The sequence below is a fragment of the Marmota marmota genome, unplaced genomic scaffold (genome assembly GCF_001458135.2).
Source record: "Marmota marmota marmota unplaced genomic scaffold, marMar, whole genome shotgun sequence".
In the NCBI taxonomy this organism is placed as follows: Eukaryota; Metazoa; Chordata; class Mammalia; order Rodentia; family Sciuridae; genus Marmota; species Marmota marmota.
The window spans coordinates 42,032,678-42,045,221 of record NW_025999977.1 but is presented as its reverse complement, the minus strand read 5'-3'; the positions used below and the strand labels follow the sequence as shown (position 1 = coordinate 42,045,221).

At 52.2% G+C, this 12,544-nt stretch overlaps 1 protein-coding gene across 5 annotated transcripts in view; it reads right to left on the bottom strand.

Annotated features, from left to right (window-relative positions):
* The window catches only part of Adcy3 (adenylate cyclase 3), an 84,440-nt gene that overhangs the window by 44,219 nt on the left and 27,677 nt on the right, over positions 1–12,544 (bottom strand). For all 5 annotated transcript variants that reach the window (XM_048804723.1, XM_048804724.1, XM_048804725.1 and 2 more), the window contains one exon: positions 1,051–1,200. In XM_048804723.1, coding sequence (XP_048660680.1) covers positions 1,051–1,200 — 150 coding nt within the window. The remainder of the gene's footprint in view (positions 1–1,050; positions 1,201–12,544) is intronic.

Here is a 12,544-nt window from a genome sequence, read left to right as displayed (position 1 = left end):
AAGTCATCATGGCCCCGCTTTGACTTAAGATAATAGCCCCATACCCAACAGCACCAGCACCCAAGGCTTCTCCTCAAGTAGGAGAAAGAAAGATTAATCTGACCAGCGGCTGGACAGCTCAACAGCCTCAAGGTCTGTGAAAACAAATTCCAAATAAAATTGGCCAGTATGGACCAAGGTGACCAAAAGTTGCCTTTAGATCCTTGACATGTTATTTAATCTTATTGTAATTATACATTTTCTCACCTCTGTGGGGTTCACTTAGGCTCTTATGGTTAATAACATATGCAGTAGGGATTTAGAAATATGATCCCATCCAACTGTCAACAAGAGCTAGGAGTGGATTCTCCAAAAACTCCCCCTTAACTGCAGTAAACACTGGGCCACAAAGAAGGGAGTTGTCACTCTCCTCTTTTGAGAAAAAACTACTTTCCCTCTTATACTCTAATAAACTTTACTATATTTTTTCTATGCCTCCTCATGTCTTGCTTAAAATTTTCTATTGCAAGAACACAAGAGCTGATAACACAATGCAACCACTAGTCTGAGGTCGTGGGATGGGCCCAAATGCACTTGCCCAGCAGAGGCCCCAGCTCCTCTCTGAGCACATCAGCCAGTGCACAGTGCAAATCTGCATTTGAACAGGCTAGAGTAGGGGAAGGGCAAGAAAGGCATAACACAAACAACTGCCCAGGGAGAAAAAGAATCCAAAATACACCCAACAAAGCTTTTCACCTGAGAAAACAATGGCACAGAGTCATTGCTAGCTGCCTAGGCAATGCATTTCTTTAAAAAGAAAAGTCTTACATTATAGGGAAACAGAACAAAAACAGAAAGCAAGAGGGAAGTCAAGGAGAGGAGATTTGGGAATGAGAAGCTCCTGGTGGTCCAGAAACAGCTCTCTGAGGACAAGCAACCCATGGTTCAAGTAAGGAACCAAAACCGGACTTCTTCCAAGGAACACCAAGCCCTGCAGAGCCCAGGTGCTCTGGCCCCTCTCCTCTTGTGGGCCCCTCTTCCCAGGCCCCAGCCACCCCACCAGAGCCTCACCTGCTGCTGGCTCTGCTCCTCCAGGTTCATCTTTACCTCCAGCGACTGGCGGGCCTCCAGAAAGGCCTTGCGGTGCTTGCGGTCTGCCATGTAGTAGGACATGATGCCCACGATGATGGCACACAGGTAGAGGAAGACGTTGGCCAGGATCTAGACCCCAAGGAGGAGAGAACAGGATGGTGGTGAAAACATGTCTTCAGGAAAGAGGGATGGGAGAGCTGGGGTGGACAGTAGCCACGATCAACCTGGAGTTGCCCAGTGCCCAAGGAACCCAGCTGAGCTCCAACCCTGACTACAGAGATATGGCATGGCTCCTGACCAGGAAGGCTCAGGGGCCCACAGGCTTGGTGCTAGACTGCAAGGCTGGTTGAGGGGCCACTGTTCCCCCTCCTGCTTCACACCATGGCCAATGCCCTCCACCTGACCGCTCCAGACCCGCAGCCCCTGTCAGTCAGTCACCCATTGGTTCAGGCAACAATGAGCCCTCACTAATGAGATGCCCCTAGGTACTGTGCCAACTCACTAGAGAAAGGATGTACAAATCCCAGATACCAGCAGAAGAGTGTAATCCTGAAAGTTACAGATATCAGGGACATCACAGGAGACCTGAAGAGGTCATGGGCTGGCCCAGCTGCCATAGTGCTACCTTAAATGTACGCCTCAGGTTTTTTTCTGGGCATCACAGACATCTGTCACCAGGGCACAAGAGAGCAGTCAGCACCAGTCCTCATGTCTCTTGAGGAACTGAAGCTATGGACAGGATGGGGGTGGGACCTGCCTGCAGGTCTACCACTGGCACAGAGGGCTCCTTGGGCCTTGAGAGTCTGTTCCCATCCCTGACACCCTGCAGACTTCCCTAGGTGTCCTGGTCCCTGACATTCCCATAGGCTGCTGGGACTGCAGACCCAATAGCCTCATGCTGAAGGCAATCTTGGATATGGATCTTAACATCCACTCCACGCCTGGCTCCTGGTGTTGGCTGCTGCTGACTTTGACCCTTAGTCTTGACTGGGCCCCCCACAGCTGGACCAGGTACCAATTCTTCCAGTGTCTCCAAGCCCACTGGCCTCGGTTCACTGCTTCCTGGTACCAGTCCTCCTGCTTTCCTGGTACCAGCTCCATACCCTCCCCTAAAGCTGTACTCACCCTCCACACCCTGATTCCTGAGGTCCTGCCCAGGGGAGAGAGATGCCTCCCATGTGGGTGTGGCTTCTCAGACACAGCTGAAAAGTAGAATGGGAAGGCTGAAGAATTTCTTAATTTCCAGCCCTGAAGGGAAAAGGATTGGCCCAGCAGACACAACGGATTCTGGTGTCAGAAAGAAAATGGGGGAAGTCAATTTTAGCATTTTAAACAAGATGGTTTTGTAGACAGAAGGGAGGTTGATTCTGACGTTAATTTTCTGGGGTCTCTTGGTTACTCCACATCCTCTCTGATTTTGTGTGTTATCAGGGCTGATCAGTAGCACCCTGAGGATCCACCACCACCACACCAGGCAGAAAGTTCCTGTAGTAGCTGCATGTGGTCACCAGTGCTGAGTCCCAGGGGTATTCACTGTGGGCCTCTGAATAATAAGTAATTAGGTGAGGTATCTTAGTGCCAGTCCATAAGCCACCAGATAAAAGTTCTCAAGATTCACTGATGGCTGGCTCCAACACATAATGACCCAATCACTCACAGCATACGGTGGGGGGTAAGTGGGGGTTTCAATACCCTCTGCAACACCCCCTGAACCTTCTGCTTCCATGATGGCTCCCACTGTCTGAGCAGTCAGTATAGTAAACACCTGGTCATCTGAAAAGCTGCCAAGTGTGTCCAGTGACTTGAAGTAAATCACACAGGTCACGTAGGATCTCAAAGCCAGTCTCAGGAACCTCTACTGGCCCAGAAGCTGCCTTCCTATATGGCCACATGACCTTGAAACCTGTCATCCCCCAAGCTCATAGTGCCACAAGTATGGAGGGCTGGTTCCAGGTCAGGCTGGTGTCCTGTTTTTCCTTACTGTCCAGTACAGTAGCCACCAGGGCTGAGCCTCTTCTGGGCTTACCAGGAAGCCAAGGGAGAAGCTGCATATGAATTAGAAGCCAACTAGGACCCATATATCTGGGCCCCTGCCTGGTGGGTCCCCAAGGCCCTGGGGATCAGCCCCCATGAGCTCAAACCCAGTTCAGAGGGGCTGTGGTGCAACCAGGAGACCCCAGAAAGACCCTTGAACTGAGGACTTTAGAAAGGGGCCAAAGACCTACCTCTAAATCCAGCCCTGGCCACAACCAGTCTGGGAGGACTCTCTGGGCTGAGGATAGAGCTCTGAACCTGGGATCATCCTGCCCCTACTGACAGGCCTTGGCCAGTCTTCCCATGGGAACAATGGGACAGGCTCTGCACAGGGTTTACAGCTGTTACTCCTCAGGGTGGCTACCTAAGAGAAACAGAGCACTCGAGGACAACTACTGCCACCAAGATTAGAACCCAAAGAATGTATAAGGATTGTTATGATTGGGATATGAAGTGTCCCCAAAAGCTCCTGTGTTAATGCAGAAATGTCTGCAAGTAAAACAAATCGGACTGTGAGAGCTGTAACCTAATCAGTCCCCCCTGGAGAGGGGGCCGCTGGGGCAATGTTCCGGAAGGGGGCATCTTCCTCTGGCCCTGTTCCCCTTCCCCAGCCTCTATGCTTCCTTGTTACCACGTCCTGATCAGCTCCCCTCCACCACACCCTACTGCCATGATTTGCTGGCTCACTTTAGGCCCAAAGCAGTGGACTCAGTGGGCCAAGGACTAACCCTCTGGAACAGTGAGTCTCAGGGGTGCTGCTGTTCTTTTCCATTCCCCACCCCCCTCTGTATCATGAACAGTCATGGCTCTGAGGCCTGCCAGAAGTCCAGCAGTCCCCAGCCAGGTAACAAGTGGTGGAAGGCTCAGCAAAGGTCCTGCAGGCCAGCTCTCAGCCCCAAGTTCAGGGCAAGAATCCAATAGGCAGAGGCCACCAAGCCAAGATCCTCAGGGGACTCCAGGGAGCAGAGTCTGCTGGGGGAGGAAGGTTCACAGGAGCAGGAGGAGCTGCCCGGTGACGGAAGAAGGCCTCCAGCACAGAACAGTCACTCAAGACACTGGGCACCCTCCAGAGGTGCGGTACAGCTGGAAGGCGGGCGGCGTGCAAACACTCCCAGGTGAAAATGATGTGCGAAGGGCACGGAACCCCTTCTTCTGGCCTCAGTTTCCTTGCCAAGGACATCACCTCAGCATCAGGACATTCGTGGCCTAGACACGGGCACACGCTTCTTGAGCCTCATCCCGTTTACAACCAACATTGAGGTGACATTCTTCCATCTTATAAAAGAAACTGCAAGGAAGCAAGGTCTCAAAACCACGCTCCCACGCTCATGTCTTATTCTGTGGTTCAAAACCCCACCCGAAAGCACTCAGCTCATTTACATATTTATAACTCTACCTTTTCCCGGAAAGAACATTAGACATTTTTAAAACTAAAAATTGTCAGGAAAATATCAGCCCTCAAGTGCTTTGGCGTGAGCTGCAGACATTTTAACTGGAAACTCAGAAGCGCATCTGCAGATTCTCCACAGCTTCTTCACATGGCGGGGACCGTCACATTTAAGCAGTTAAAATTTATAAATGGATGTTATTCATTTATAATTATTTATAAATGGATTCATTAATGAATGTATCCCTCAAAATATACTTTAAAATACTGACCTTTACTCTTTTGACACAGAGTCAGCTTGAGTGTCCCTGTCCTCCAGAAGCCACTGCAGGGCAGGAGAAGGCCCAGCGCCAGGCAGGTGTGGCCCTGGGGAAAGACCTGACGATGGGGAAGCAGGGAGCTGTGGTCCCTCTTAAACACACTGTGCGCACTGACGCTCACTATAGTTTATGAACTAGAGATCCATGGGGCAAAACCGGCCCCCAGGGAAAACGTAAACCCTAGTGAGAATCCAAAATGGACCTCTCGCATCACCGTGACAAACGGATTTTCTCCAAATTGGGCCTTGAGCTCCACCGGTCCGGATTAATTTTCCAGTGCTCTCACCCCAGGGTAAGGGGGCTTCTTTTCAGAACTCAGGTCTTCTCCCTCCAGGGCTGCCTCCTGCCTTCACTAGTTCACCTCCTGACCCACCCCAGCCACAGCTGCCCCTGGCAGGAGAGGACTGCTCAGGCCTCCTGTCCACTCTTAACACTTCCCCGTCGGCACCAAAGGCACCCCTCCACCCCACATGGGGTCCCTCACTGTCTGCCGACAGACCAGTTTCCTACACCAGATGGGGCACCTGGGAAGGTGGACACCAGTGTCCCCTCCCTGTGCGTCGCCAAGTCCATCCTGGCCCATCTAGCACCAGGTACCCAGGAAGTCATGAGATGTCAGACTGGACTGACCTGGGGTGGTGACACCACACTGAGACGCATCAGGCCAGGAGAGCAGAAGGCATCAGGAAACACAACCTGCCATCCCCCATGGCCTCCCCAGGACCCAGCTTCTGCTGCTTGGGACTCTTTCTTAATACCCCCCCAAGCTTCTCCTACCCCAGCCTATCTTGAAAGCAAAGAGGAAAGAGGCTCTGTCAACCACACAGGCCAGGAGAGCAGAAAGGAGGACAGTCTGCAATCTGCCGAGAGCATAAGGGAAATGGAAAGCACACGGGGAGCGGAGAGGTCTGCGTGGCCGGGGGATCAGTCAGGGCAGTGCCGAGCACAGCTTCCTGAGGCACTGGCATTCAAGATGGGGTCTCTGGAACGCAGGATGGGTATACACACACACTCCGGAGGGCCAGCCAGGAAGCCTCCCCCGCTTTGGAATCATTAAAGACACTTGTGACAAGGCTCCACCTGTGAGCATTCTGCACATGCACCAGGAGACCAGAGGACGAGAAGGCAGGCCCCTCTGGGCCCCTCACTGCCCCCTGTGTCCCTTAGACCCGCACAGCAGCAACACCAGGAATTTGTTAGGCGCTGCACCCTGAGGCCCACACCAGACTGAGATCCCAGAGAGGTCCTCAGAGGCACCAAACTGAGAACACTGCTCTGGAGCACCACTGAAGTCACTTTTGCTCACCCAGGGTCCCCTTTAGGCTGTGCAGCATGACAAGGCTCTGTGTGACAGCTGCCCAGTCCCTGGGGTCTCATGTAGAAATAGCTTTCCTGGGCCAGGGTGGAGCTCAACGGTAGAGCGCTTGCCTGGCATGCCCGGGGCCTCAGCTGGATTCCCAGAAAAGCAAAACAAAAATATCTTAATCCTACAGTTAGTTTCTAGAAATAACTTATTTCAAAGAATTATTCTTTTTAAAAAAAATCATTTAAAAAATAATGAATAAGATGAATGAACCTCCCAAGTGGGTAAGCTTCCAGACTAGAGCTTCATTTAGCTCACAACAGCCTGATGAAGCGTTCGCAGTGCCCCAGCGCAGCAGGCAAGCTGAGAGCGTCCCCCAGGAACCCCTGGTAGGATCTTCCCTGGAAACAGCTCAACATTTCTAACAGCCCCACCCCCACCCCGGGAAATGCAGCTCTAAGTAGAAGTGGCCTGCTGAAGTGGCCCCCGTCTTCCTGGCCTGAGGTTCCAGAATGTGCCAGAAGCAGAGGGAGACCGTCGCTGGGTGCACGGGGTATCAGTGTCCGTGTGGGCTGCCGGGAGGCCTGCGGGGCTCTGCGCTGGGGAGCTGGGGGAAGCCCGCTGGAGTCTCTCTCCGTTAAGATGTACTTAGAGGTTTTGGAAAAGTCTCCAAGGAGCTGGGGGCACGAAAGAGCAGGGCAGAGGGAGGCATCCAGCCTTCTCCAACCTAAGGACGCTGCCCGGGGCCTGGGTTCCCCAGGAGCAGGTGGGAGAAGCACCTTCAGGCTCCTTCTCTCACTCAGGTCCGTCTCCCTCGGACCTTCGGCCACACCGCTCGCTCGGCAGCTCACCTGTCCTCAGGCCCAGAACAGAGTTTTCTTCATTTCCCCTTCTCTCCTCCTTTTCTTGCTTACTCATTTTTCTGTTTCCCCACCCAGAAGTGAGCTCCAAGGGATGGGGGCCTTGGCTTTGTTTCTCTACTTTTCACCAGCACCCAGGACCAGGGCACAGGGGAAGAAGCCACCAAGGACAGAATGAGCTGCTGGTGGAGGAGTGAGTACAAGGAGGAGGTCAGGCTTTGCAGTCCCGTGGGTGACATCAGTCTTGCCCTGCATGCTGCAGGCTGTGTGACCCAGAGCAAGTCACTTGACCTCTCTGACCTTTGGCTCCCCATCCTCACAATAACCCCAAGGCAGTTCCAATAAGACTGAAATAAAACCCTATCTCACACAGGGCTTAGCACGAAATACGTTCTCAATGTTTTCTTTATTTTGTTCTAGGGGTGAGAAGGCAAATTAGTACCTATTAATAATACTTTTAAAGTCTTATAAGAGCCTTCACCGTCATCTTCTCTGTTTCTCATACAAATCTCGCAAGAGGGAGGCAGGGCAGCGTCGTCTTATGCTCATTTTGTGAAAGAAGTGATTGAAGCCAGAGAAGTGGGCTTCAGAGGCCATGGCCCCTGGCTGTGCTAGAACCCAGGTCTCCTTCCTTCAAGGGCAGGGCTCCCCGCTCCATCACAGCCACTTTGACTGACCTACGAAGAGAGTCTGCCCAGTCTGGGTAAAGGCCAGAGCACGGGAGCTCTGGGTCCAGGAGGGATCTGGGGCATTCAGGTGGGTGGGGAGTGGCCATAAGGTCTGCAGACAGTGGGTGATGTCTGGTGTGGCCCTGAGCCAACTCCAAGCCAGTGTTCCGAGGTTTCCTATAACCACGCTCCCAAAGGCAGCCCAGCCTCGGGGCCTGCGGCACCCAGACCTGCCCTTCCCGCAGGTATTTCCCAAGTTTCTACACGTGCCTCAAAACAAAGGGACCTCCAGAAACTTTTCTGCTTATTTTCTAACTCATGCACCCCTCGGCTAAAGGCATCCAGTCTTCCAAAGCAATTCAGAGGACTTTGAGGACAAGCATCTGGACAATGTGACGTTTCACACAAGATCCCTCGTGACCTGCTAGGTTGCCAGAATGGTTGCTCAGGTTGTGTGTGGCACAGCCCAGGAGCATCACCCCACACCTCTGACCAGACGGCTCCTCCAGAGACGTGGAGCATGCAGCGCCAGCCTCGGGCTCTCCTGTCGTTTATCCAGCTGCACAAGCTCCTTCGCTCCAGCCACCCTGGCCTCTCTCTACTCCGCTAAAGGCTAAAGACATGCTGCTCCTGGGCTCTATGGCTCCCGCTGGAACGTCCGGCCCCTCCCCTGCAGAGGTCCACACAGTGCGATGGCTCTGGGGTTCTACTCCTGCCACACACTGCACACGATGCCCAGCCCCAGCGCCCAGGGGTGTTCGCTATTAGAACTATCAAGACCCAGCTCCAGCCCTCCTCCCCGATTCCCCAGGACTACTCACCCAGTGCTCATTCATGCATCAAAGATTTAATGAAACCACCCTGGGCCAGGTGGGACCCAGACTTAGCACTGAACGAGGCAGGAAAAAATTCCTGCCAGTGTCCCTGTAACAGTAGACAAATAACAATTGATTCAACCTTGAGTGCCAGGAAGCTGCTTTAGCGTGGGCATGAGGGAGGCTGGTGGCCCCGGTTCCCCACTCCCCTGTAGAAGTGTTGACAGCCACACGCTTGCTGTAGCCAGTAGAGGGTGACACATTCTTCCTTCCTGCTGACTTTGACATGGGATTTGCTGTGGCCAGCAGCCATCAGGAGATTTTCTGAAATGCACGTGCCAGGCTGGCTTTACCTCTCAGGCCATCACCATGAAAACAACAGGCACGAAAGAGCTCGGTGCACAGGAGAGCCACACAGCCAAGCCGAGCCCGGCCTGCGGCCTGCAGCAAACACCCTGAGCACAGCGGAGCCCCTGGCCACCCACAGACACCCATGGGACAAGAGCCACTGAGTGTGGGTTTAGCCCGCGACCCGCGCTGGCTTCATGAAAGAAGGTTCGAGACGTGAGAAACCGCTAGGGAGTTTTGAATTAAAGAGACAAGACTCTAATTACCTTTAAACCAGCCCCAGGACGGCTCCTCCTAGCTCCAGCCTCCTAATGCGGTAGCGAGGTTTACTGAAGAGGCTAGCGCGCGCGCGTGCACAAGAGAGAGAGAGAGAGAGAGAGAGAGAGAGAGAGAGAGAGAGAGAGAACGAACCTGCCAGAGAGTGGACTTTTATTGGGGAACAAAAAATTCTGGGGAAAATCCCATCCAATGAAGATTAAGGGGGGCAGCATCCCAAGGTCAGGGGTGACAATTGGATCTTCGGGGCAGTGGCCAGACACGCCTCCGCACAGACAAGCCCTCGGACCTGGAGAAGGGTGGGGAAAGCTCTGATACAGCTGTGCCTAAGCGCCTCTCACCCAGCCAGGGAGGTAACTCAAGTCACGTGCGAGGATGGCCTCCCACATGTGGGGTTGACACAGCACCAGGTGAAAACAGCTGACAAATACAGCAGAGCATCATTTAAGCTGAGATCAGAACGACCAAAATGACCCAGCCACAGGAAGGATCAGAAGGAAGAGCGTGCGGTGGAGGGTGTACTGGCACCAAGGCCTTGGACTTGGGCCTCTTCCAGGTGAGGCCCCCCCCTGCCCTCCTGCAAGGCAGCTTGGGCACCTTCCCCGGCATCAGGAGGGACCTGAGGTCGGGGAGTGTCTTACTCGGGTAGCCCCAGGGTCTCCCAGGGGAAGCACAGGTTAGCTGCAAGAAGAGTGACAGAGGGAGAAAGAAGGCAAAAGGACAGTCCCCTTGGTGCTGAGGCGCTGCCCTTGGTAAGGGAGTCAAAAGGACTCGAAGGCAGAGAGCAGCAGCACTCACTGGGGCAGGATCTGCCCCCACCCGGGCCATTCAGCAATGTGCCTGCAGACACATTTGGCTGCTGTAAAAAGTTCTCTGGCATCCAGTGGGCAGAGGCCAAGGACACTGCTGGACGGGGCAATCACCACAGCACACGATTAACCAGCCCAAAATGTCACTAGAGCGAAGGTGGAGAGGCCCAGCCTCGATTCCTGAAGAGGAGCCCGGAGCTCTCCTCACTTTTGTGTAGAAGAGCAAAGTGCTAAAGCAGGAAGCACGCACGCAGGTTTATTTTAAAATCACCTGTGGAGCTTGTGGGCTGAGAGGATGCCCCCAACACTTGCAGAACCCCGAGACCCAGCAGAGCTCAAGACACACACCCGCAGGGAAGGCCCCATCTCGGGGTGGAGAGAGCAAGTCTGGAGAGGGCCTTCGGGTCTCCTTCCCAGTTGTTTCCAAATTTATAAACCTCGTTTATAAACTAGGTTTTGGGGAAACTGGTGGACCCCTAACACTAGGGGGAAAGTCACATCGAGCCATCTATAGAGGAGCATTACTTTCACCAGATTCTCCAGAGTCTATTACCTAAATCGAATAAGAACCACAAAACCAATCAAAAGCACCCCGCCTGCTCTTGTTGCTTCAATAAAGAAACACCTGCCACCGCATTTTATGTTTCCTCTTATTGATGCCGTTTATTTAGTCACCTAGGTCTCTCTCTCCAGGCCAAATAATTCCAACTCCACGTAAAGAGTCTATTTTAAAGCCCTTTAATCATGTCTGGCTTCAGGCCTTTCTCAAAAGGTGGTCAGTTCAATCCCACTGAGCTGTCTGGTGGGTGGCAAGATCTCATGCTGGTCCCGGAGATTAAAAAATGACCCCTCGGGGATCAAAACTCCTGGGGGTGAAGAAGCTACAGTAAACAGAGGAAGAAGAGGGTAATCAGCAAAGGTCCCCGGAGCAGGTTGTGGCTTTTACACTCCTTGAAGACGGGGAGCTGGCACACACCTCTCAATATATGAATCTGAACGATAAAGAAATTCAAACCCATCTCTAACTGCTGAAAAAACCAAATGAAAAAAAGAAAAAGGAAAAAAATAATAAACTGCATATTTATGAGAGCAATCCAAATAACAGGGTCCCACGCTTCCTGTTCACTTTTCTTAGCTCTAAGACGTACAAGATGGATTTATGACACTGATCCCTGACTTTCTGGAACTGACTGTGAATGAACTTGAAAACAAATATAGCAGCTGGGAGAGAGAGGAACATGTCATCTAGAGACAGAAGAAGGTATCCACCATTCCAGAATATCATCACACAGTATGTGGAAGTTGAGGGGGAAAGGTCACTCACACGCAGAAGCACCAAAGCCTTGTCCCCCTACATCTGTGCTGACAGAACAGAGCAGTCTGTGGGATTCCAGGATCCCTTCCTCTGGCTCCAGAAAGACTCAGATCTTGAGAGTAAACCAGCCTGGTCATCTCTCCTGAGCCAGGCTTGCACCTTGAAGATCTGATCCCTGTTTCCTCCCCATGGCTGCGTCCCAGGGGTTGCCCGGCCACCCCCTTTTCCTGCAGCCCCCAACGGTGCTCCTAGGGACATCTGCCATACTTTTGTTCCAGTGTCTGGCTCTGTGGCAACTCTTTAGAGCTGTTCCTTGGCTGCTGTCTTTCTGGTTCAGTGTTTTTGAGATGGTGCATCCTCAGGGGAACCGATTAGAATGGGGGTTGCTGGGTCCCCCCATGACTGAGTTGCAGGAATCTGCACCACTGTCTCCTCCAAGAGATTTTCTTCTGGATTGCTGCACAAGGGGATGTGATAAGTATTAAAACAAGGCAAAGGTCTTCCGATCTTCCTGTTTCTTTAAGCCAAATTCTCATGCAATAGGTTGCTTCAGGTCATCTCCCCATGACTGGCACGTTTTCCTTCTGTCCACTTGTTCACTTTCATTTCCTAACCATCTTCTGATTTGGGTTCACCTTCACCCTCACCCTGAGTCATGGTACCTCCTTATCACCCTTTCCTTTGTTTCTTTTCTCTTTTTTCCAGAACTGGGGATTGAACCTGGAGGCACTCTACCACTGAGCTTCATCCCTCAGCTCTTTTGATTTTATTTTTGAGATAGGGTCTTGCTGAGTTGCTGAGGCTAGCCTCAACTTGTGATCCTCTTGCCTCAGCCTCCTGAGTTGCTGAGATTACGGGCGTGTGCCACAGCTCCTGGCTTGCCCTTTCTTTCTGACCAGCTTCTCTTCCACACACGCAAAGCTGCATCCATGAGATTTTCCATCTATTACTGTTTTCATGTCTTAATTCGGTTCTCTGGATGTTGTTGTTGTTGTTTTTTGGTTATAGGTGGACACAATATCTTTATTTTATTTTTATGTGGTGCTGAGGATCGAACCCAGTGCCTCACGCATGCTAGGCAAGTGCTCTATCTCTGAGCCACAACCCCAGCCCTCAGTTCTGTTTTTAACTCAAACTTTAAGTCACCTCCTTGCCTGGTCACGATCCAGCTCTCTTAAAGTGCTCTCTTAGTCATCATTATGTTTCCTCTTATTGATGCCAAGACTTAAATTCCAAAATGCAAAACCAAAACCCTGGCAGACTGTCACCTCTCCCACTAGTTCTTCAGCTCAACTGCATGTGCTCCCCTCACCCTCCTTCCTAGATCCCAGCCCTGGT